Source organism: Myiozetetes cayanensis, unplaced genomic scaffold (assembly GCF_022539395.1).
Source record: "Myiozetetes cayanensis isolate MyiCay16 unplaced genomic scaffold, myiCay2020 scf16, whole genome shotgun sequence".
Classification (NCBI taxonomy): domain Eukaryota; kingdom Metazoa; phylum Chordata; class Aves; order Passeriformes; family Tyrannidae; genus Myiozetetes; species Myiozetetes cayanensis.
The window spans coordinates 17,376,871-17,400,067 of NW_026087270.1; the positions used below are offsets into that span (position 1 = coordinate 17,376,871).

At 47.2% G+C, this 23,197-nt stretch overlaps 2 protein-coding genes across 2 annotated transcripts in view; one reads left to right on the plus strand and one right to left on the minus strand.

Annotated features, from left to right (window-relative positions):
• GLG1 (golgi glycoprotein 1) overlaps nt 1-16,327 on the minus strand; it is a 77,440-nt gene extending 61,113 nt beyond the window's left edge. Inside the window, exon 1 of the mRNA XM_050311146.1 lies at nt 16,011-16,327. Coding sequence (XP_050167103.1) covers nt 16,011-16,322 — 312 coding nt within the window. The 5' untranslated portion in view covers nt 16,323-16,327. The remainder of the gene's footprint in view (nt 1-16,010) is intronic.
• Nucleotides 16,328-17,424: 1,097 nt separating this feature from the next.
• On the plus strand, nt 17,425-21,110 carry LOC126638042 (golgin subfamily A member 6-like protein 22). The gene is made up of 2 exons (XM_050311653.1): nt 17,425-18,582; nt 21,000-21,110. The coding sequence occupies exons 1-2, from the start codon at nt 17,470-17,472 to the stop codon at nt 21,108-21,110; spliced, it is 1,224 nt and encodes a 407-aa protein (XP_050167610.1). The 5' UTR covers nt 17,425-17,469.
• The last annotated feature ends 2,087 nt before the right edge of the window (nt 21,111-23,197 follow it).

Here is a 23,197-nt window from a genome sequence, read left to right on the forward strand (position 1 = left end):
CATAAAATTCCAAATTCCCCATTCATTTCTGGAGTAATATGGAGAACAAAGTTTGCTGGCTGTTTTTCCATCTTGTGATCTTTCCAAAAACTTCAAGGGAACAGTACACTTACACAACATTACACAACTGCAGCTTTCAGACAGCACAGGATGGAGGAGCTCAAATTTATGAGAAGGGTGTGTCTGGCTTTCTGTAAGAGGGGGAAGAGCCAAATTCTGCCTCCAAGTCCCATGATTTCCATGTTATCTCTTAACCCTGTTTGCTACCTGCCTGCTCCAGGGACTTCTCTCTTTACAAAGTTCAAGACCCAGCTGGGCTCTGGTTTCTCTGGCTGCAAGTGACAACATCCCTCTCAAGTTTTCCACCGCTTACCAAATTTTTGGGGTCTAATAAAAAAGCGTTTGAGCAGACAGCTCATACCTCGGGAACAGCTCCTCCAATTAACTGCCACTTCCAATCCTGAAAAGCTCCAGGGCAGAGGATCCATTCAGTCAGCCCATTAAGCACTAAATCATTTCAGTGGGACTCAGTGAGGGTTTACAGTTTTCACCAAGGCCTACAATTTGGGGCTTGTGGGTGGTTTTAAGTTAGTGTGACATGATGTCCATTAACACAGAGGATACTGCTTGGGATCCCCTTAATGAGACCAGCAGGCTCCAGACTTGCTTTTCCCAAGGCCCATGCTGCTTCTGGGGCCCCTTTGCCAGCCAAGTGTAGGAAGAGGGTGGCAAATGGGGCCTAAAGGGGCAAAAGGGGCTAAAACCTTCGGGAGCTGAACCCTTCCCTGGCCATCCAGGGCAAAGCAGGCTGGACAGATGCTTTTCCACTGATACAATCAGTGGTGATACCAAGGGGAGATCAGAAGCTGCAAGGGGTCGAATACAGCAAGGAATAAAAGCCACGTGTCTGACAGACTTGGCAGTTCTCAGGAACGCTTCAAGGAATCCATGAAAGGAGGCTGAAGGAGACAGTGTTGCAGATTGTTTGCTGAAGGGTTACCTTTCTTAGCTTGGTTATGCATTCATTATCCATTTGCACACACAGGGATGTATTAACCATGAACACACAATAGTGCCTTGCTAATTAGCTCAATCAGAAAAGGCTAAACATATCCCAGCTTCCTTAATATGAACCAATTTAAAGACAGTACTTTATCCCTTCAGGGTAAGGCTGCCTGCCTGACATTTCTGCTTAATACTAATCTTGCCTCCACTGAAATTCTTTCACAGTATTCTGAAGAAAACCAAGGTTCTGAGGTAACATGAGAGGTGGTCTTTATACAGGTCACTTTAAGAACATACATGCACCAGCAAGTATTTACAAGAACTCTTTCCTCTTCCAGAAAACCACACACTTCAGCCTTGTCATACACTTATACCAAAGATTATTCCAGAAGCTCATGTTCTCTCCTACTATCTGCTCCCTCAAGCCCATTTATTCCTCTGCACCTCCCACTGAAATTCACAATTAATGCTTTTGGAAGTGCTTAAGTCTTCAGCTTTAATTTACAGACCACAGCCAAATATTATAAAGTCCTGGTGAACCAGAAGTCTACAAACCAAGTGATTCCAGTTGTTTTGATTATATGCAGATTTAAAATATATATAAGAGCAGGGCTTTCAAAAAAAAAACAATCTGCAAGCAGTTTGAGGTCTCCTGGGTATTGATCAAGAAGTTAATATAGTAATTAGCCAGGGTTCATTAAAACATGTTTCCATTAGCCTCCCTAGATATCTAATCTGAATTCATTTACACAGCCACGTGTCACAGGTGCAAATTTTAACCCCCCCAAGCCCAGTCACCTCTAACATGGACACCTTTTCCCATCAAGGCTTCACCAAGTCTTTGCCCTATTTCTGTTACAGAGAACCAAAATCCCTCCTGACTTTAGTACTAAGCTCTTCCCACAAGGTCTTGACTTGCATCTTCAGGCACCCGAGTTTTATCTAGATGAGCTGACACTGTCCAGGTCTCCCCAGGGATGAGCAGATCTGGAACAGGGACCACTGAAACACATGAAGCCACTCTTAAGTACTGCCATTCACAGCCAAGCACGCTGGACCCACCTTCCATTTTCCCCCCCTGCCCAAGAACTGCTGTGTGTTTTGTTCAGCTGCCCTGGCCATAGGAGCCTTTAGCAGTGAAGCAGAAAACTGCTAGAAACTTATTACTCACAGCTTTAATTTGCTTCTGTGAGTCAAATCAGTGCTCACTTCATCAGATGGCCAGACCTCCAGCTACTGCCCATCACTGCAGATTGTCAGCAGCATGCAGTGCACAGTCATAACACCATGCCTCAGTGTGCCCTCCCTGTGGATGGGTGCTTGTGCTAACATGTTCTCTTGGAGCATCCTTCTCCATCCCATCACCTCTGACACTCAGATCCAGAGCATTGAGCACCTGCAGCAGCCTGACCCAACCAGCAACCCATCCCACTTCAGCCTCCCCCAAAAACACCCTTGCCACGACTGTCACAAAGCACGACAGAACAGAGCAGACAGACGTGGCTTTCCCAGGAATGCTCTCTTGAAGCACTCTGCAGAGGTTTTAACACATCACAAAGACAGCAGGAAAAGCGGGACAAGAGCTCCATATCAAGGGCTGGCTGAGGCGTGCAAACCTCCAGGGAGTGCTGACCTTAGAAACAAAGCACTTGTAAAAGCGAGAGAAACCTCCAGGAAACGTTCATTAGAAGCTTTTAATCACCTTCCCCTGACATAGGATAAACATAATGCTGGGTTCAGAAAGGAAAAGCCTAAAATATCCATACAATTAGCCCATATATTACTGGCATTACTGAATGTCATGGTGTCCAGTGTTAAAGAGGACAAACCAAATTTTCTATCAGCTGAAACACTCGCTATCCACTCCTTCCCCAAACCAGCCAAACACATCCCTGAGACCATCCCTTCTTCAAAAACAAGCACTAAACCAGGGAGAAGCTCTGTGATCAAACAGATTTGCCTCATTTGTTTCCAAACAATGCAGCGAGATCTTAGGGTGCAAGAGCTGTATCTAGTACTTGAGAGCTGTACTGAACATGCCCTGCTTTATCCAGAGAAACCCCTCCTGGGACAAGAGCTGACCACGTCATCCAGAAACTGGTACCTTGGAACATTTCTGGATGAGTGACCAGACAGGTCAGCTTATTTCCTAAGCAAACAAAAAGGAGCCTGTTACTAAAGATATCCAAGGGAAGGCTGTTTCTCCTTATGGGAATAGGGAAATCCCAAATCCTCACGTGGCAATTTAGCTGTAACTATCGACACATCTCTAGAACACACTCCCCACCTGCCACAGAACTTGCTACTCAGCTGGATGGGCCAACATGGCCCTTCAAGCCATTCTGCAGACAGAGCCACTGCCCCTGCTGCTATCTTGCTTGAGTACTGCCTCAAATTTACAGCATAAACTACTCTGAAACACCCACCCAAATCACCATTCAGGACACGGATTCCTCAAAAACAAGTAAATAGTCAAACAGCATAAATGATGTCAACTGGGGAGTCTTTTTCTTAAACAAACCAACCAACCAAAAAACCCCAAACAAACAGATTACTCACAGCTTGTTTAACAGTTTGTAGAAATAATAATAATAAAAAAAATCTTAGGTTCACTGTGGCATTCTGTAGAAATTTAAACACCTTGTAAAAAACTGGGCCCCGATCATAAGTACATAATAAGTACTCAACCATGGCACGTGTGCATAAGAGATGCACATAATTTTAGTTCTCCACTCAGTTTATTTAAGCTTGGACAAGCCTGACACATGCCAAGATTTAAAACTATTAAGCTTAATTTAACATTTCGATCCCACACACTCCACCCAAGCAAGCAAGCTCTGAACACAAAGCAAGCCCGAGGGGCTGGAAGTGCAGCCCCCCCTGCTCCCTTCACCCTAAACCCTTTCATAGCATGGTATGTCATGTTATTCAAATACAAGTATGCCTGCCAGGCCTCCCTCTCCCCTCCTCCAGCAGCTCTCCAGGGAGCAAGGGTTATTTTGGTAACTTTATCAGTTGTTTTCCTCGGTAAGCACTTCCTTCTCAAGAGAGAGTTCCATTGATAAAACTCCCCAGCTGCACCCACAGACTCAGAGCCAGGGGAGCACTGCAGCACTCCTGCAGTGAGAGTGGATCCCTCACACACACCCCTCAGGCAGATCCACACACTGCTGCAGATTACATGCAACTCCATAAACACATGTCAGAAACTTAGCAAGACACGTAGTCCAGAGAACCTGAGGACAAGCTGGCCGTGCCCCTTCCCTCCTCCACAGCTGCTCCCAGTGTGGATGTCACATCAAAAGGAGGAGCTGCAGTTTTCTGGGAAGAAGAATGCCTAGTCAAATCCCACATATTTCCCAGGCATGTGAATATCAAATCTAAGAACAAACACACTCCTCAGGTCAGTAGCATTCTACTCCAGCTCACACTTCTCTCTGATGAGAGCCTCAGGCATCCTGGTACAGAAATAGCACATTGCTCCTCTTGACTTTGGGACTGAAACATGTTGCAGATTTGCTCCACAAGAAGGATGAAGCAGCATTTCAATCCCACAATGTTTTTAAGACTCAGAGAAGCTGCAGGCAAAAGAAATTCGTCCATATTTTCACAAAGCACTTTCCATGGATTAAAGCGAGGAACAGACTGCAAGAAAGGACGTGGAACACCAAGGAACTCAGACCAACACCCAGTGTACTGTTATCTTTTCATACAGCAAGTCTTGCCAGTACATGCTAAACATGTTCCTATCTTTTATTTGTAAGGAAGAACAAATAAAGAATAATAGAACCATTCAGGTGAGAGATTAATTAAAAATGAACCCCACAAGCTGTTCATGATTCAGAAGAGATGCTACCCGTTCCCAGGACTGCAGGGGCAAAACTCAACTCTTATGGAACATGAAATGCTGAAAAGCAAAAAAAAAAAAAAACCAAGCAGAGCTCACCTCTGCTCACAGCACAGCACAGAGTCACTGCCTGCCCACGTTTTCAGCCTGTGGGCCACCAACAACTACAGCTACCTGGAACACCAGGACTGAAAGGATTCCAATACCTTCCGAGTCCCTGTTATTCCAGAAGATTCACCTGACCTTGTACCTCTGCCAGGGAAAGGCAGCATCTTTCTACTGTTACTGCATCCAACCAAAAACATTGGAACTTCCAGATAAATACCTGCACGGTCAAAATTCCAGCAATATGCCATGGGATCCAAAAAATTGTAATCAGAACCTCTTATTTGTTTCTGTATGAAATGAATCATTCTTTCCAGCTACTGTACTCACCGTCATCAGGCCAATTCTGTGATTTTATCAGCATCATGGAATATTACAGTGTGTTTCTATGAAACTAAGCACCCTCCACACAAGAACAAACCAGAATAATAGTCCCTGTACCTCACTCTGGAGAGTCTTAATTAGGATGATTTAGCTAGCATAGCTTTGGATTGACATTTGAATAACAAGGGATATGACAAAGTCCATGCAAAACCAAAAAACAGTGGAACAAGATGTGTCCACCTCGGCTACTAATGACAGCTACAGAGCCAGATGCCCCACACAAGCCTACTGCTCTATTATCCCTAGGAGAGAAGGGGAGGAGGAGTCCCAGCTGGGAAGCAGGAGGGACTGGATCCTATCAGAGGAACCCTGGCACTGCTATCCTTCCCTTTGCTTCCAGGTGGTTTCACAGCTGGAGACACAGCTGGCCACCCTTCCCAGCCTCCTCCTGTAAAGATGATCGTTCCCAACCACCCACGTGGCTCCCCTGTCCCCACGGCCCTGAACCAACCAGTGTACACAGGAGGGGGCTCATTGCTGCAGTCCTGGGCTCAGGTCTGAGGTGCTGCCAAGGGACTGAACCCCAGAAGAGGATAAAGCAAGGAGCAGTGAGCTCTGTAAACGTGGGAGTGAACAAACAGCACTGCACTGCTCACACTGCCCAAGCTGCACTCACACACAGTGTTTTGACAGCTCCGAAGCGTTATTTCAGATACCCTTCAAAAATGATCTCTTGATTTATTTTATGGCTTTTAATGCTACAGAAAGTGTGAAACACACAAATAAAGAACTCAGAAAACCACGCCAAAGCCCTAAAGGGCTGCTCAGGAGTACTTTCAGCAGCGTGGTTCCCAAAGTAGTGGATTGTAGTATTAGCCAGCCTCCACAAGTTTATTTTTGGTTTCTGAGAACAACAGTTCAGTTCAGAAAGACTCTTCTGGCCCAGCTAAGATCAGAATAATCACAGTATATGAAGTAATACTCTTGTCTTAAAAGCTGAGACAAAGATTTGAAGATATACAGAGGTTCTCCAGCATTGTAATGCCTATCAGGCTATAAGCTACTCTGCTACCTTCTCTTAATATCTGCCTTTTTTAACATTCTTGCTTGAATGGCTCCACATCAAGTTCACAGAGGGGCTTTTTCTTTAAGCTAAAATTTCCATCTCCTGAACAGGACCCTAATTCCAAATCTGTGGTTCCACAAGGCAATGTAGAAGTGACTACAGTCAGAGACCAAACTCCATCTCTCAACAGACAATCCTTTTAGGATGATAACAGTATGCTGCACTGTTATTTAAAGTTATTCATGATGCACAGCTCTAAACCACAGGTAGGCTTTGCCAGTTCCATTTGTCCTGTGCCAATCCAGACACCACTCTGCATCACAGAGCTGTGCTGGGCCAGCAACCAGTAGGTGAAATGACTGCAGCAATGATTCTCATCTTCTCTTCTAATTGTACAGCAGAGAAAACCAAGTTGAATACTCCTCCCCAACATCACACAGCTTACCTGAGCTTGCCAGCATTCTTAGAAAGTGTTCAGAAAATGCCTTCTGCAAGTACTGTAAGCTGGAGATACTGTGAACCCTAGTGAGTAAAACAGGCATTAGAGGACAGCATTTATTAAATAATCTTGGAGGGCATCAGAAAGTCATGATGGGTTTCACCAAAATGCCTCCAGGAAGGAAAGTATTTGGGGAAATTACTTTGGGAAGAGCTGACATACAAGGAGAAGAATTTAAATTCCATCAGCACTCTCCCTAGCAGAACAAGTTTAGACTATGGTTTTACACAAGAGGATGCTGCAAGAGTTCACAAATGCCTGGAGGAGGGGAGGGAAACCAAAAACCCTCTTTGTGGCTTGCTGTTTGCTCCTGTCCTTTGTGTGGGCCTTACCTGTGAGCTGCTCACGGAAAGGAAGCCAAGGCAGCCTCAGAGCACGTGAGGGGGTTGATGTGGGCAAGCTCAAGCCACACTGCTGAGTGCCTGAGCTGCAGCAAACTCTGTCCTATTGCAGGCCAGCCTGCCCTACACACTGCTGCTCTTTGTGGGGTCAGAGGGGAGGGTACCAGCAGTGAGGGCTGACACGTTCAGTGCCTGCCCAAGCACAGACTGTGAAGCAAAAATACGAAACACTGCAACGCTCTGTGTTCTGTGAGGGAAGTGAAGAATCCCACCCTTCTCACTACCAGTGTTTTGGACATGTACATCTAATTAAGGCTATTAACAATCACACTAGGATGAGTGTACACCTTCAGAGCTGGGAATCAGCTGAAGGAAATGTTCCCTAGAACCACACATGCCCAGGTGATTTCTAGAGACAGGACAAGCATTCACCACAGCAGCCCCATTACAGCACTGTGCTTAACACAAACACAGGGAAAACTTGCACCACTAACTACTGTTTCAGTCTTTTCTTTTGGGGGCTTTAAAAAACAGTGATGCTTCACACAGCTAATCAGCAACAAGTGAGGGTGGCTGCTGAGCACTGCCTGGAAAGCCTTCCCTTATGTTACTGCATTCCCAAGACCTTTGACTTGTGCTGCAGAGTCAGCTCTGCACCTCAGCAGGTTGAGGCATTTGCCATCAGGGATTTGAATACCTGTGTCACAGTGGGAGATGCAGCACCTCACCCCTCACCCAGCTCAAGTGCTGAGGCATCAAAACCACAGTGCCCACAGAAGCTATGGAAGTCCCATCCCTGAAGTGTTCAAACCCAGGTTGGACAAGGCCTGGAGCAACCTGGGACAGGGGAAGGTGTCCCTGCCCATGGCAGGGGGTTGGAATGAGATGAACCTTAAGATCCCTTCCAGCACAAAACCTTCCACGATGCTACAATTCTACGATAAAAAAAGCACCAAAACCTCACAAGTGAAGAGCAACACAAAATGCTTGACAAATACAACTCGAGTCAACAGTTCTCAGGACCTTGTATCAGTGCAGATGAGATTTTAAGTAGGCTGTCTGAATTTTCCAACAGAAGGATCACATTAATACTGATTTGTTTAAATCACCATACAAATAACTAAAGAACTGCAGTCTTATGAACAATTCCTGTCGCAAATTATGACAACTGCAGTGTTGCAGTGGTTTTACTTGAAAGTGGTCATTTTTCATGATTCTGTGACATACATAGATAGGCCACAGAGATAGACATGAGCCAAGAAATCAATTTGATAAGGAAAGAGCTTACTGTAAGCTCCTTCCAGATCTTAGTTCAAGTCAGCTGAGAACAGCGTAACAGAAGTTGACTCAGCTCAAATCAGTCTGGGCTGTCACAGAAAGTCTACAAGCCAAGCAGGTTCGGGTTTGCCGGTTTTTGTTTAATTCCATAAAAACTCTTTTGTAGGGCAATTACTTGGACACTTGGAAGAATGCATGCTCTGCTGAGTTTGCTTTGCACTTCACTTGGTGCAAAGTATTTTACCCTGCAATAACAGGACAGTCCAGAAGAGAAAGCCTCAATTAGCAAACTACTGAGCACGATGGAGGCTGGTGAGACTCCCATTAAAATTCAAAAGATCTAAACAGCAAACTTGCCACCAGATTAAGCTAGTCATTATTATTTTAACAAAGACAGCACACTGGCCTGACTGATTCTGCATAGCAGGGCTGGAAGAGCCATTTGTTATTAACCCACCCTGTTACATATAAGTAATTAATTATATCAACATAACCAGTTACATTCTCAAGAAGAGACTCAAAACTCCTGTGACTCCACTCAGGAAACTACAAGAAGTTTTTCACAGAAGAGCACAGAGTTCTACCACTGCCTGCAAAGGAGTGAAACACTTCAGGCCTGTAGAGAAACCATGAAAACTTACTACAGTAAACACCACCTTTTGGTCACCTCAGCAGTTCTTAAGCATTTTTCCAGGCAAAGATGCAAAAAATAACAAATGCAGCAAATAAGCATTCCTGTCCTGCATGAATAATGTCCTTTGTCCCTGTGGTGTTACCTGGCAAGAGACACTGGTCTTTAGCCCCAGCACTGATGATAATAAAGGTATTCCGTGATGACAGAAAATTATCAGCTAACAGAAATGAAAAATTTTAGTTCCATAGCAACCAACTTTACAGACCTTAAAACTGAATTAGTCAGAAGATCAAAAAAAACCCCTATTTTAAAGCAATATTTCAAATAAAAAGGCAATACCTAGACCTTTTATTCACCTAATTCTTTGGGTTTTTTTATTAGGAAGGATAACTTCAAAGCCTTGGAAAATGCAAGCTTACTTTGGAAAAAATACCAAAAAATCAGAATCTACTGAGAAAGTGGTGCTCACATGCAGGAAAGCTGCACTATAAAGAACACCTAGACATTATCTCTACGCTAGAAAACAAACACAGCACACAATTTGCCAAGAATAATCCCTCCTCAGAACATTCCATTCCAATCATGACAACTCAAAGCAGCACTAGAGAGATCTCTTTCCTTCCACTCCGAGGGAGGAAAAGAGTGCAAGCAGGGAAAGCACAACCTGGCTGCATGTGTCTCTACTGTAACAACTGACCAGGTCTTTGTTTTTTAATATATTGCAGCTATTTGGCTCAATAAATCACCTCCCCCTAACCCAGCTTTCTCAGTTCACCCTGAGCTCAGCCCAGGCTGCCCAGCCTGCAGCAAACTTGACTTCTCCCCTTGTGAATTTGATTTCATCCCCTTCCTCCTGGGTGTGCAGAGCCCCAGCAGTGCCAGCTCTCTGCAGGAAGCAGACCTGTAAGATAACCTTTTACTGAGCCAAACTGATAACACAACCAGCCACCACAAGTGTCAGCCTGCCAGGAACAGCACAAAATGAAGGAAACCAAAGCCACCACCCAAAAAAAAAACCACAAAAGCAAGTCTTTCAGACAAGTAAAGTGCAGCTAAAGATATGAGGACTAAGAAGCTGTGCCCAGTGCTCTGGTCCCAAGGCAGTAAGTCCAGGGCCTGGCAGGACAGAGTCCATCCTCCCCTCTCTTCAGCTCACACGTGGCTTCAGCAAGATGAAAAGAGCACTTGGAAATATGGCTGCATCCTGAGAGGAAGGCAAAGGCTGATGCCAAAGTAACCAACCGAAAAACAAATCAGATTTTTGAAGTATATTTAGTATTTTACTTTAAGACTTAACTACAAAAGCCAGGAGCAAACTGGGCTTACATTATCCAAACACAAGGGAAAACAAGATCCTCAGGAAGAAAATGCAGCTAATCTCGGTTAAGAAGCCGAGCCTCGGGAGGAAAAGCTTCAGAGAGTGTTCCAGCCTTGTCTCCATCATTTTTTTGTTGTTGTTGCTCTTTTTTCCTTTCAAAATCTAATGGTCTAAATCCCTTTCTCCCAGGTCCAACCATTCCCTTCCACTCACTTGGATAGTCCATCTTCCATTTTAGGAATTTCAGAAGCAGTAGGGACCATCCTGACCATTTCAATTAATTAGCTTCTACCACAAGCCACTGTAAATTCTTCATTAAATGCAGTTTAAGACAGGAGAGTATCTGAAAAATTTCTCATTTAGATGCACAGGCTTCAACTCACAGAGTCCAGTTACAGCCCAATAATTAACTCATCTCTTAAAATTGCAGCACATTGTTCCTTTAAGTTAGCTCAACTCCGAGTATGCAGGTAAGAACTCTCCTTTTATTTTTCTTAAGCATGTTAAGAGTTCTTAAACTCCCGTGCCCTTTACAGACTTGGAATCATCACCAGGTCAATAACCCTCAGAAAAAAGAGAGAGTGTAAGCAAAGCCCTTGGCAAGGCTGAAGGAACATCTTTCAGGTTTCTGATCATTGCCTTTAACAAAACCCAACCCTTTGAGTGCTGATGTCTGAACCAGATGATAATGCTGCAGGCACTGTGAGAGCATCCCTGGAATACTGACTGCCTGCTCCTTCGCAACAGCAACGCTCAGAGAGCCAGACCAGCCTCCATTCCACAACCTCCCACCCTGAGAACAGGCAGCTGCCACTCAAAGCAGCTCACCTGAAGGGCAGGCAAAATGCCAAGAGGTTCTGGGGAAAAAAACCACAAAAACAACAAAACCGTAAGTGCTGAAGGAGATGCCCAGCTCTGTCAAGAGTGGCTTCACAACCTGCATTTCCTAAAAACCAGCCCACCCCCTGGCTATGTTTAATCCACAGCCCTCAATCACCTGGTTAGCTCAGGACAGGTAAGCAGTCATTTGCTGCCACAAACGAGACATCTCAAAAAGGGTGCTGTAAATGCCACCCGTGCATGGGGAAGCTGTGAGGGATGGAAACAGCACCAGCACGTGCCCAAAGAGGAGACAGTGTCGCAGGTCGAGGCAAAACAAAACCTTTGCTCTTTAACTCAATAAATTACAGAGATAAAAGAGGAATAAAATAAAATAAGCTACTGAGATAGATCACACTCATCTACCTCAATGCAAGCAAAAAGCTTCAGGGAAGCCCTTTGCTTTTGCAATCCATTTACCAAAAAAGCAGAAACACTGAAGGACCAGGACAGAGACCGAGCACACACAACTTTTCCTACAATTACAGTATTACCAAAAGAGATAAAGACTCCAAGCATGTGCTGCTGTCTGGAACTTTAAAACGAGTAATTTCACTGGCACTATTTTATCAGATCACTTAAGGAGCTCAGGTCCAGAAAGAGTGAGGAATAAAACATTCAAACAGAAGAAATATGGCAGTTCCCAGCCCATCAAATGGAACACTCTCCCTAACCCTGGCCTTTTACATGGATTAAACACCTGACAAACCAGTAAAAATACCATTCTGGAAATACACAGCTTCCATAATAACTTGTCTTGTTCTTAACCCAACCCTCAACATTAAGAGAGCCTTTTTCTTTCCAAACAGCAGAGAACTCCAGCACTGTCTGTGCCACAAAGGTGCTGCCAAAGAAACGGAACCATTCAGGATGAAGAAAGGAGCAGGAAGCCAAGACTTTGATCTCTAATCCCAACTTAACCACGACTGTTTGATCTCAGAAACAATATTTAGCCTCTAATGCATTAGCATTATACAGATTAATACAAATGCTTTAAGTATTACACAAACTTCACAAGTGCAATGCAAGTAAAGCTCAGCAATTATGGCATGGAGTTCATTCAGCAATTAACCAGCTCCAAGGTAGATTTTAACAGTAAAATTATGCTCCATTAGTAAACCCCATAAGAGAGCTGCTGCTTAAGATTATTTTCGTACCTTCTAACGTCTCCTGCCTCAAATTCAACACCTTTTGCTTCAAATGCAAATCACCATTAATCGAGCAAAAACTGTTACCTAGCAAAAATATTAATATTTCCTGGGTTTATTTATACTACAGCCACCATGCAAATCAGTTTAACAGGCAGCCCACAAAAAAAGGGCTCAGGGGCTGCAGCCCATGCTCAGTGAAATGCAAGCTCTGAAGCCTCTCTAGGAACAGGCTCCAAACCAGAATCCTTTCAGAAAGGAGCACTTTGGAACACAGTCTTTAAAAACACAGGTATACACTACCTCATTCTACTCTTATTATATGATGACAAACTTATGGGAACATCAATTAAAACCTTGATGGCAAAATTTAAGTCACTCAAAGCTGAAATAAGTGCACAAGCACTTTTAACTAGAAGGAAGTTAATTCATCTGCAAAATGCAGCAAAAGATGTGTTTTATTCTATATTTTGATTATATTCAAAAATAGCTTAAGCTGAGTAGCTCTGACCACTACTACTTCCAATCAAGGAGCATCCTTCCCATCCTTCTACTACAAAAGGAAAGCAGAAAACAACGATTTTTCTCTGATTTCTGTCTTTCAAAAAGTTGGACAGCCTGAAATGCAGAAGAGTTCTACCCCTGAAGAAGTGGACTCTGCACTCAGTGGAAAAATCAGTGGTAAGAAGTATTTGGTATCAGTGTGGGGGTCTGATTTTTCTTTCTAAAAGAATTCTAAAAACACACAGTGCTTAAATAACTGTGTTGATAATACTTCAAACAAGTAACCTCTCAAAACCAAACCTTTAAAATGTGCTGGTTTGGGGGTTGGTTTGGGCGGGTTTTCTTGCTTTGTGCCATTGTTTTGGGCTGGGGTTTGGGTGTGGGTCGGTTTTTGGTTTTTTTATTACTGTTTTCGTTGTGTCAAACCACTCTTTACTGAACATGTGTGGTAAACAGCTTCTCTCAACGCTCCCTCTACAAGCTGAGCTCCTGCCCCAGTCAACCCCAGACTCAACATTTCTGTCCTTCCCATTCACAGAGAACTACCCAGCCAAAGCAAGGGAGGACTTTAAACACTTCCCCACACACTAGGAATCAGCAGGTACTGGAACAACATCACCACATTCACACTAACAAAACAAGCACACCTTTTCTCTATGCTTTATGGACTCAAAAGGAAGGTTTCAAGCAGTTGTTTCCCCTGGTTATTCACACTTAGAAGTGTCCCGGCTTACAGGTATCACCACAATTATCAGTAACACTTCCAGTTTCAAACTGAAAGCTTCACCCCTTTAGAGGAGCGTTTTTATGAGGAAAGTAAGGTTACCTTTAACACCTGCAGCAGAAAGGCTGCTTCTGCAGCCTACCTGCACCTAAAAACCTTACCTGCTACTTGTAGAGAAGCAGTGTCCACACACTGTCCTCACTGACACCCTCAAGCACAAAACTCCCCCAAATCTTCCATCTACTGCAGCCTGACTGTTTTTAAGTGGGCTGTGTGACTCAGACTAGATCCATTTTAAAACGGAATTGTCACTTTTCTGGTATCATCCAAACAAGCAGTCAGTGGCTCCAGGGTCAAAATTAAAAGTTATATCAACAGCAGTGAAACAGCCAATACGTCACTTGTTTCCCCTGCTGTCACCTCCAACACAAAGGAAACATCTGAGATCATATCTGACCCTGCTCCCTATCAGCTGAAGTGCTACCCAATGTTTACAACTCGTGACTTCTATTCACAGCCTAAATATCAAGAGTTACACGGTAGGGATAGGCACAAGTCCGTTATTTTAATTAATTTCTCAGAGCAGCCCTCTGGGAAGGCCTTTTTGCATCAGGATACAGCCCATCCCACCCAGTGTCCCAGCAGAACTGCTGAGGGTAAGGCCAGCTGACAGTGCTCCTTGCAGGCTGACACACAAATAAGGACAGGGCTGCAGAGTGGCACCTTCATGGAGAAAACTCAGTCCAAAAGAAGCCTGAGATGTCCTGTGGATGCCTGGGATGTCACCCAGGAGAAGATCCACCTTCAGCACTGGCCATCAGGCAGCACCACAGCCAGACAAGACCAACAGCCAGCAAGCTACTGACATCAGGCAGGCTTAAGAAGAGGAAAAGGAAAACCACAAGCAGACATAACATTCAAAAGAGTGGAGTTCTCAGGAGATATGCAAAGCCAGCACAGAGGTTTGTACATGGAAAATAAAGCAAAGCTTCACCTTCTGCACCTCCCTGCACCCCAGCCCTGCATCCACCCCCCCAGTGCTCTCACTCAGACAAGGGACACAACTATTCCAGCAGAAAGCTGCTCAACTGGACCACAAAGAGGTTCACCTTGCTAAAATGGCAGAAAACCAACAAGCACGGGAAGCATGAAAAGAGAAGGGAGGGGCTATGCAACTGGGAAGAAAGGAACAACAAGAGCCTGCCTTTTTGGCAGGCTGGCAGCTTGGGAGCAACCTCCTGTGAGAGCAGCTCCAAAGATCCTCTTGGACAGGATGCCTCCCTAAAAGGGGGCCAAAAGGTCCCAGACAGGTGGAAGAAACAGCAAAGGACAAGTTATTCATAAAGCACATTATCAGAGCATTTCATAACTGTGAGAGATGCTGCAGCAGGACTCGTTTAAAGCATCTACAAATGTCTTAATAAACCGTCCAGAATTAAAACTCTAAGTGAGATAAAAATCTAAATTAGCCTTGGATTATAAACCAGAAGTAATCACTGACACTTACTGGTTCAAGATTCCCCTCGATGAGAGTAACCATTGTCACTGCCATCTGCTGTCTCCATAATAACGGATGAGAAACGAGCCCAGGTTTTCCTAATCGCATTCCCACTTGGGTAAAAGCACCATTAAAACTGACCCAGCCTGACATTCCTGCACTTCGCAGCAGAGAAGCCAAGAACTACACGGACCTCAACACCAGAACAGCTCACCAAAAGCACTTCCCCCAAAGGCTGCTTCAAACGGAGCAAGAACCCAGGAATGAATGAAAAGATGGAGCTGGAAGACTCTGAGCTGGCAACTCAGTTTTCCTGAGCTGGACTTAAACCGCTCACGACAGATGTTTGGGAACAACGCGTAAACCTCCCCGTAAACTAAGCCAGGTCTGAGGACCGTATATCGAGTTTCATCCACGCACAGGCGAGGACTGGAAACCAGCCGCCTCTGCAGCGGAGCTCCACGCGAAGGCAGGAACCTGAACGTGAGGAAAACCACCTCCTCAGGTCACTGCTGGTACCAGCACGGCGCCTTCCCCCCAGCGCTAGGCGGGCAGGGCTGTGGGAGCGAACAACGCCGGGGGCTGCGGAGGCAGCGCACAAAGCCGGCGCCGGGAGCTCTCGCTGCCCGCCGGGCGCTGCCGGAGCCCCGAGGAGCGGGTGAGGAGGGGCCGCTCTCCGCACCCCGCCAGCGGCTCGCCCGCCCCACGGAGCTCGGCAGCGCGAACCCCGCTGGCCGGAGCGCAAACCCACGAGGGGAGCGCGGGTGGCGGGGCCGCGGACCCCGCTCTTTGTTCGCCGCCGCGGGCAGGCCCGGCCCCGGCCCCGGGCCCGCGCCTCACCTCGCGAACGTCCTGCAGGCACTCGAGCACGGCGAGGTTGTTGGCCCAGCTGTGCTTGGAGCAGAGCCGCACCACGTCCTCCCGGCACACCGCCTCCTCCGACAGCTTCCACCCGCTGCCCGCCCCGCCGCCGCGGCCGCTCCGCGGGACGGCCGCGCCCGGCCCCGCCGGCTGCGCCGCTGCGGGCAGGGCCCCGCCGGCGCCGGGAGGGCCCACGGGAGGGCCGGGCGCGGCCGGCCGCGCCGCCAGCGCCAGCAGCAGGAGCAGCGCCGGGCCCGGGCAGCGGCTCCGGACACGTCCGCACGGCGCCATCTTGGATCCGCCACCCCCGGCGTCCGCCCGCCCGCCCCGCGGCACGCACGGCGTATGCAAATCGGCGCGTGACGGCCGCGGGACACGCCCCTCTCCCGGCGGAGGAGGAGGGGCGTGGCTTGCGCGGGCCCCGCCCTCCCCCCGGCACGCGGCGCGACCGTTGCCGCCTCAGGAGGAGGACGAGGCGGGGGCAGCGCGCGCTCAACGGCACCGACGGCCCCGCCGCCCCTCACGGGTCCCCGCAGCCCTTCAGGGGTCCCCGCTGCCCTTCAGGGGTCCCCGCTACCCTTCAGGGGTTCCCGCAGCCCTTCAGGGGTCCCTGCTGCCCTTCAGGGGTCCCCGCAGCCCCCCAGGGGTCCCCACTGCCCTTCAGAGGTCCCCGCAGCCCTTCAGGGACCCCGCTGCCCCTCACGGGTCCCCGCTGCCCTTCAAGGGTCCCTGCTGCCCTTTAGGGGTCCCCGCAGCCCCTCACGGGTCCCCGCTGCCCTTCAGGGGTCCCCGTTGCCCCTCACGGGTCCCCGCAGCCCCTCAGGGGTCCCCGCAGCCCCCCAGGTGCCGGGGCGGGCCTCGAGGAGCTGAGCTCACCCCCCGGGAAGGCGGCGGGCGGGCCGCGGGCCTCCCCCAGCAGGTGCCCGGTAGCTGTGACAGGATCTCACCCGAAATCGCTCGCTTCTCACTCGGCTGCCCCAGCGACAGAGAAGTAAGAGAGATCATGGGGAAACTGAGCTTTGAGAAGGGTTGGCTCAAAGAGGAGCGGCAAGAGCAGAGGGATGAGGAAAAACTGCACATGAATGAAGGAGAAATACAGAGGTACATAGGGAAATTACAGGGTTACATAGAAAAACTGCAGAAGAACGAAGAAGAAATGCGGGAGAACAAAGTAAAAATGAAGAAGAACGAAGAAAAGATACAGGAGATGGACGAAAAAATACAGGAGATCAAAGAAAAAATACAGGAGAATGAAGCTAAAATACAGGAGGACAAAGAAAAAATACAGCAGATCAAAGAAAAGATACGGAAGAATGAAATGAAAATACGGATGAACAAAGAAAAAATCCAGGAAAAGAAAGAAAGAATGCTGAAGAATGAGGGAAAAATACAGAAGAATGAAGTAAAAACAGAGAATGAACTAAAAATAGAGGACTTCATGGAAAAAATAGAGGCAATCAAAGAAAAAATAAGGAAGAACAAAGAAATACTGAAGAATGAAGAAGAAATGCCAGTCGAAGAAGGAATTAAGAACAAGAGAAAAGTACAGGAGCTGGACAAAAAAATACAGGAGCTTGACGAAAAAATACAGGAGCTTGATGAAAAAATGCAGGAGGACAAAGAGAAAATAAAGCAGATCAGAGACAAGATACGGACCAATGAGATAAAAATACAGACAAACAAAGAAAAAATACAGGAAAAGAAAGAAAGACTGAAGAATGTGGGAAAAATACAGAAGGATGAAGTAAAAACAGAGAACAAAATACAGGAGTTCAAAGAAAAAATACAGGCAATCAAAGAAAAAATAAGGAGGAACAAAGAAATGCAGATCAAAGGAAAAATACAGGAGCTCGATGAAGATATACAGGAGGATGAAATAATGGAGGAGGACGAAGAAATACAGCAGATCAAAGAAAAGATGCAGAAGAATGAAAGAGTAATGCAGATGATCAAAGAAAAAATACAGGAAAATGAAGAAAGTGGAAGAATGAAGAAAGTGGGAAAGTGGCTGAAGAATGTGGAAAAAATACAGAAGAATGAAGCAAAACCAGAGAATGAAATAAAAATACAGGAGAACAAAGAAAAAATACAGCGGATCAAAGAAAAGTTGAGGAAGAATGAAATAAAATTAGAGATGATCAAAGAAAAAATACAGGAGGAGGAAGAAAGAAGGCTGAAGAATGTGGAAAACATAGAGAAGAACGAAGAAGAAATGCAGATCAAAGAAAAAATTAGGAAGAACAAAGAAAAAATCCAGAAGCTCAACAGAAAAATACGGGAGCTTGATGAAAAAATACAGAAGAACACCGAGAACGAAGTAAAAATACAAGAGATCAAAGAAAAAATAAAGACAGTCAAAGAAAAAATAAGGAAGAGCAAAGAAAAAATACCAAAGAATGAAACCAAAATACTGCAGAACAAAATAAAAACAGAGAATGAAATGGAAATTCTTAAGAACGAAGAAAAAATACAGGAGATCAAAGAAAAAATACGGAAGAACAAATTAAAAATACAGGAAAACAAAGAGAAAATACCAAAGAATGAGGAGAAAGCAGAGAACAAAATAAAAATATATAGGAGAGAAGAAAAAATACGGGAGATCGAGGAAAAAATACAGAGGATCAGAGACAAAATGCAGAAGATTGAAGAAAAAGTACAGAAGAACAAAGAAAAAATACAGGTAAGCAAAAAAATACCAAGGAATAAAGAAAAAATACTGAAAAATATGGAAGAATGAGAGAAAACTACAGAAGAATGAAGAAATTATATCAACCAGCTGCTAAAAACACCTCAAACCCGTTAATAAAATGCTGACAGTCAGCTTTGCCACTGTCATTTCTCCGTGCTGAGTGCCAGACTGAGGTGGATGGCTGATGTCACGTGTGGGTGCACCCACGGCCCCTCCTGGGGTGGGATGCTGGGCTGGCAGGAGGGGTGGTACGAACCCACCAGCAGCCTGGCCCAGCCCTCAGGTACCTGCAGGGAGCAGGCAGATGAACAAGGGCTGAGAAATAACGTTCTGGAGGTGCCAGGAGATGGCTCCTTCTCAGGGTTGGTGGGTTGGCTGCACCTCCTGCCCTGTCAGTGCGGCCACTGCGTTTTGGGGGCTGGGATTTGCCAGGTCATGCTCGGTCATGGTCCCCAGGCTTTCCTCCTGGGGCTGGAAGAGTGATCTTGTCCACAGTGGCTGATCCTGTTGTAAATGGGATCCACAGCTTTCTCCTAGGGCAGTAAGAGGGGTTTGGGTGCTGAATTTGATGATGGATCATCTGAAAGTGGTGTCTGCAACCGCGCAGCCCCCTCGGAGCAGCGTTCTGGGGATGCTGCAGCCCATCTGCCCCAGCTGCCAGACCCACAACTGCACGGTAAGAAAGTACCTGTCCAGGTGTTGGGTCAGTGGCAGCAGTGGGACACAGCTCCACCTCCAGCTCAGCAACCACAGCTTTTTGGGTGTTCCCCCAGCATCTCACCAGGTCAGCTCACAGCACCCTCCTAGGATGGGTTTGCCCCTAAATGTCAGATTTGCTTCCAACAGAGATAGAAATGGGGGACAGGGAGAATCCCACCTCAGTTCCTCTGCTTGGTACATTCCAGGGGCAGTTTTCCTAGCCCAGGCTGGCATCAGGCCAAAGTCAAAAGCTCTTTGCCTGATGCCTGGGTGCTCCCCAGCTCTGCCCTGGCTGCAGGGCCGCTCCCCTCCTGCCCCAGGCTGCCCCATCCTGCCTGGGAAAAGCCCTTCTCTTGATGCCACCAAGTGTCTTACCCACACCAGGAGCTACCAGAGCACCCTGAGCCCAGCACAGCCACCAACCTGCAGCCACCTCGTCCAGGTGAAGGTGAGAGGGAGGGGGCTCGGCTGGCAAAGTCCCTGCACTTCCTGCATTCCAGTGTCACGCTGGGACACAGCGCTCGGAAAGTGGCTTTGTGCTGGCACCCAGGGGCCACGCAGCTGGGAACACTTGAAAACAAAAGCCAGCAAAATCCAGCCCGTGCTTGGCAGCCCATTTGGCTTAGTGGGAGTTATTTGAAGTTAGCCCAGTGCGAGAGCTGGCTCTGCTCCTCCATCCGTTGCAGGATGAGGACAGAGGGGAGCAATGGAGCTGGGTTACAGCTCTCTTCTCCTTCCCACACCCTTGGGAGCTCTCCAGAGAGTCATTTTTTGCACAAGGAAAACCTCCTGCCAGGCGTGGATTTTACCATTCTGCACAGTCCACCATCAAACAAGCATTTCATAAAAAAGCCCTATGCTTCCCCTGTGCATGCAGCAAGTTAAACAAGGAGGAGGTTTGTCTGTGGGCACAGGGACATCTCTGCCTGTGCTGCTACTGCAGCCCCTCTCCCTCAGCAGAAATTCCCTCATTGCCACATTTTAAGCATTTTCCCACCAGGGCTCTCAGCCTCTGGGCGCTGCATTAAGTCCCTTGCTTCTGTAGTGGGCAGCACATTTAAATCTCACTACTTCAAGCAATAAACACCATTTAAATGTCCCCCAGCTCAGCAGAGCGAGGCCGGGGTGAGCTGAGCTGCTGGGACACCTCTCACTCCTTCCCAGCAGTGTTCTTGCTCTCCACTGCTTTGGGGAGAACAAAAATTCTTCCTCAGTCCATCCAGAGGAGCTGCTCCAGTTTTTAATTGGATGCAGTCTGTTTGCTCCCATGTGGCCACAGGCACTGCTCCCAATCCCAGCTCTGCCTGCACAGTGTGCTCAGGCCCTCTGCCTTGCATGCAGCCTGACTCAGCTGCCTCCTTCCAAAGCTATGCATCCCCCAAAACTTCAGCACTCTTTCCCAACAGATGATCCTCTCCACCAGCAAATACTGCTGCAGAGAACCAAGTGAGGTGCTTCATTACCACTGCTACTCAGCTCTTTTCCTGGCTGGCTGAGGCAGGAACACTCTCCTGGTATTTCGTGGTTTATTTGCATGCCATGCTCAGGTTCAGCCCCACTTGTTTCTGCTTTTCTTGTAGGTCAGAGTCTACTCATCCATGTTTGGAGATAAGCAGAGGACCACAGAAATACCCACCTTCCAAGGAAGCAGTGGACAAAGAGGAGACAATATTGCCATTGCAACCCTGTGAGCGTTGAGCAAAAAGGGGAGCTTCATGCCTCTCCTGCACAACTCTTCAGCCCAGTTGACCTTTTTTCCCCAAAGACAGATGCTGTTGACACATCTTTGCCTGACAAACCCTCAGAAGCCCCAGGTCATTACTGCAGACACGGCTGCCCTCCCCATATTGCTGCAGCTTTGTGTTGCAGTTAGCACCTACCTTTAGAAAAAGAAAAAAAAACAAAACAAAAAAACTAGAGCGACTGTCCAGCCCTTTCTCCAACATACCACAATTCTTTCCCAATCCTGCTTCTGCCTTCCTGAGCACTCAGTGCTGATGCCAGCTTGATGCCGGAAGCACTGGGGGCTCTCTCCCCTTTCCACGACCTCTGCTGCCAGCAGAAGCACCAAATTGGACTTGATGCAAGACTAAAACCCCTGGACCCTCAAATTAATTCTGCTTCACAGGATGGGATAATCACTGAAATGAGTTCGAGGCATTTTTTCTCTCCTGACCAGCACGGGCTGGAGGGATCTGTTACCTGCAAAGTTTGTCCCAAGGATCAGATAAACTTCTCTTTTTCTTGCAACCTGGAGGCACTATTTTGCAAGAGACAGCAGAGGAGCAGCATCCCACGTGCCGTTGGTGCTTTCAGGACACTGCTGTGGCTCCCAGAGTTTATCAGTGAACTCCCTGCACTGGAGCATCAGTTTCCCACCGACCCAGAGCACCCAGTGCTCTGGAACACCAGAGCACCCCCAGCTCCAGCTGCCGTCCAGAGGGGAGCAAAGAGAAACCCCACCTAGCAAAGAGAAATAACCTGAGCAGGAGGCGCTTCTGCCTCCTAAGCAGTATCTCCAAGTATCTTTAACTGCTGCAAAAGCAAGTAAACATTGATATTGTTATCTGGAGGGAGGCTGTTGACACCAACATGCTTGACTTTGCAGGCTGAGTGCTGGCAGGGGCCAACAGCAGCTCAGCGGAGGGGCAGTCCTGCTAAGGCACTGTGACCCCTCTGCTCGACTTTGCAGGAGACTCTGCAAGGATAAGGGATGAAGCTGGACTCAAATAGTGTCTGAGCACTCAGCTGATTCATATTGCAGATAGAAGAAGCTTTCACTGAAGACTTGCTAATGGAAAGCCAAAAGTGCCACCCCAGCAAGGGAAACTGTGCCACCTCTCTCTCTGTCTCTTGGCAGTGAAATTTGTTCTTTCCCATTTACTAGTTCTGGCATTCAATGCTAATCAAACCCAACAGAAAACAAGTTTTTGCTTGCTCCTTCCTTCCTTTCTTTCCTCTTCCTCCTCCCTGAACTATTTTCCTCCCATATTCTCTCTCCTTCACAAACCAGCAGAAAGCTGGGTCTGTTAAGGAATTTTATTGCCTTGGTAGAAACTCTGCAAATCTACATAAGCAGAAAATCTTGTCACGTCTCCTCCCAAACTGAAAAGGAGAACTAAATGAAATCCCACTGGGATGCTCTGGCTACCTCAGTGTAACAAGGTTCAGCTTAAGCTGCTTGTTTCACTTGCTGCATTGCCTGGTTTTAATCCAATTTGGTTTGGGACACATAAAACAGCCGCTTTTCCACCCTCCAGGACACAGCGGGTGCAACCAGAGCCGAGCAAAGCACTGGCTGGTCCTGCCTCATGTGCACACACACCAAGCTGTGCTCACTTCTTGGCTCATGCTTTAGCACTGCCTTTTGTCATCTGCAACATTTTTGATTGTCAAAATGTCACCTGAGTCGGTGCCAACCAAGAGCTGAAGTGCGATGGTTGGTGCTACGGCAGCAAAGCCCCCGTGATGCGGAGGCCGGGGTTGCTCATCCCCTCTTGGTCACCCCATGGATTTCCACAGCCCAACACCAGATCAGCCCTGTTAGAGGGACACAGGGAGGACAGCCCTTCTCTGAGAGCACAGCTCTGAGTCCAGCTTCCCTTCCCCACCAGCCGCCCCTCTGGCACCACACCTCCACAGGCAGCAGGGGCTGGATTGATTCCCTCCAAGCAGCTCCACAGCCAGCTCTGTCCAGCACTGTGCTGTCCCCCAGGCCTCCTTCGACAGGAATTACAGTTAAAAAGGTGCTGCCCTGCAACAGCCTGGAGAGAAGAAC

What these genes read in the sequence shown, in the direction of transcription:
- LOC126638042 (XM_050311653.1), top strand. Translation starts at nt 17,470, where the DNA reads ATGGAAAAAATAGAGGCAATCAAAGAAAAAATAAGGAAGAACAAAGAA. An exon ending in TACCAAAGAATGAGGAGAAA is followed by an intron (nt 18,583 to 20,999) that starts GCAGAGAACAAA and finishes CTTTTCTTGTAG; the next exon opens with GTCAGAGTCTACTCATCCAT.